Source organism: Numida meleagris, chromosome 21 (genome assembly GCF_002078875.1).
Source record: "Numida meleagris isolate 19003 breed g44 Domestic line chromosome 21, NumMel1.0, whole genome shotgun sequence".
NCBI classification, from domain to species: Eukaryota; Metazoa; Chordata; class Aves; order Galliformes; family Numididae; genus Numida; species Numida meleagris.
The window spans coordinates 1502829-1504483 of NC_034429.1; the positions used below are offsets into that span (position 1 = coordinate 1502829).

Consider the following 1655-nt stretch of genomic DNA (forward strand, 5'->3'; position numbering starts at 1 on the left):
AGGTTGGAAAAGACCACTAAGGTCATCGAGTCAACCCTTGACCCGTCCCCACCGTGCCCATAGAATCGTTAAGGTTGGAAAAGAGCTCTAGAGTCATCAAATCCAACTGCCAGTCCACCCCCGCCATCCCCACTGAATCACTGAGGTTGGAAAAGACCTCTAGAGTCGTCAAATCCAACTGCCAGCCCACCCCTGCCATCCCCACTGAATCACTGAGGTTGGAGAACACCAGGTCCAACCAACCCATCCCCACCGTGCCCCGCTGACCGCGTCCCCAAGCTCTGCCCTTTCCTTGAGGGACGATGCCGTGCCCTTTCTCCAGGTGACCTTCTCCTTCGAGGCCGGCCGGCGCTGCGCCTCTGGCGAAGGGAACTTTGAGTTCGAGACCAGACAAGGCAACGAGATCTTCCAGGTGATCGAGTCGGCCATCGCCGTGCAGCGGCAACGGGGCGGCCCCGGGGACGAGGGCACACGGCCGCGCCAACAAAACCAGCTCCCCGAGCGGGCGCCGGAGCAGGAGGAGCAGCGCGCCAAGAGCATCTACACCGAGCCCTGCAACTCCCTGCTCCGTGCCAGCCCCTCGGCCGTGCCCAAAGCTCCGGAGAAGGGCAGGAAGAAGGATGCAGCGGGCGAATTGGAATACGCCGTTCCCTTTGATACCATTGCCAAGTCGCTGATGGTCGGAAAATTCGGGAGCATCCTCCACGGCCCGGCCGACGCTCCGGATCCGCTGTACGACAGCATCCAAGAGGCGGGAGGGCATCGTCCCCTGCCTCGTACCCGCGCCAAACCGGAGCACATCTACGATGAGCCCGAGGGTGTGTGCATCCACTCCGTCTACGATGAGCCCCAGGAGGTGAAGGGTGAAGCGTGGAGGCTGCAGGCGGCCCCCGAGGAGCCTGCGGGGCACGAATATCCCTACAACCCGCAGCGGGACGACTACGCCGTGCCCAAGAGAGCCGTCCCGCTGCGGCAGGGCAAGGAGTGGCTCGGGGACACCGAGTACGACAACGTGGTCTTCCAGTTGGCCAAGAAGAGGAACAAGCAGTGAGAGAGCGCGGGGTGCTCGGCCCCGTCGCCAGCGGTGCACATCTGGACAGCTGCGGCCGCTGGAGGGCACTGTCCGCCCGCGCTATGGGGTCGGCACCGCCGGACTCGGGAGCAGGGCACGGTGCGCCCCATAGCCTGGCAAAGCGTGGGCCCAAGGGTGCACGCCCCACACCATAGCGGCGGGGTGAGGAAGCACGGACCCAGAGGTGCACATCCTTCGCCGTAAGGGATGGGTGATGGTGAACATCCCAGGGATGCACATCCCTCGCTGCAAGGGCTGGATGCTGATGCACGTCCCAGGGATGCACATCCCTTGCTGCAAGGGCTGTGTGCTGATGCACATCCCAGGGATGCACATCCCATGCTGCAAGGACTGGATGCTGATCCCAGGGATGCACATCCCTCACTGCAAGGGCTGGATGCTGATGCACACCCCAGGGATGCACATCCCACACTGCAAGGGCTGGGTGCTGATGCACATCCCAAGGATGCACATCCCACACTGCAAGGGCTGGATGCTGATGCACATCCCAGGGATGCACATCCCACACTGCAAGGGCTGGGTGCTGATCCCAGGGATGCACATCCCACACTGCAAGGGCTGG

The 1655-nt window shown here is 63.1% G+C and overlaps 1 protein-coding gene across 1 annotated transcript in view; it reads left to right on the forward strand.

Moving 5' to 3' along the window:
• The window catches only part of DOK2 (docking protein 2), a 5836-nt gene extending 4187 nt beyond the window's left edge, over positions 1-1649 (forward strand). The window contains exon 3 of the mRNA XM_021374712.1: positions 212-1649. Coding sequence (XP_021230387.1) covers positions 212-1051 — 840 coding nt within the window. The 3' untranslated portion in view covers positions 1052-1649. The remainder of the gene's footprint in view (positions 1-211) is intronic.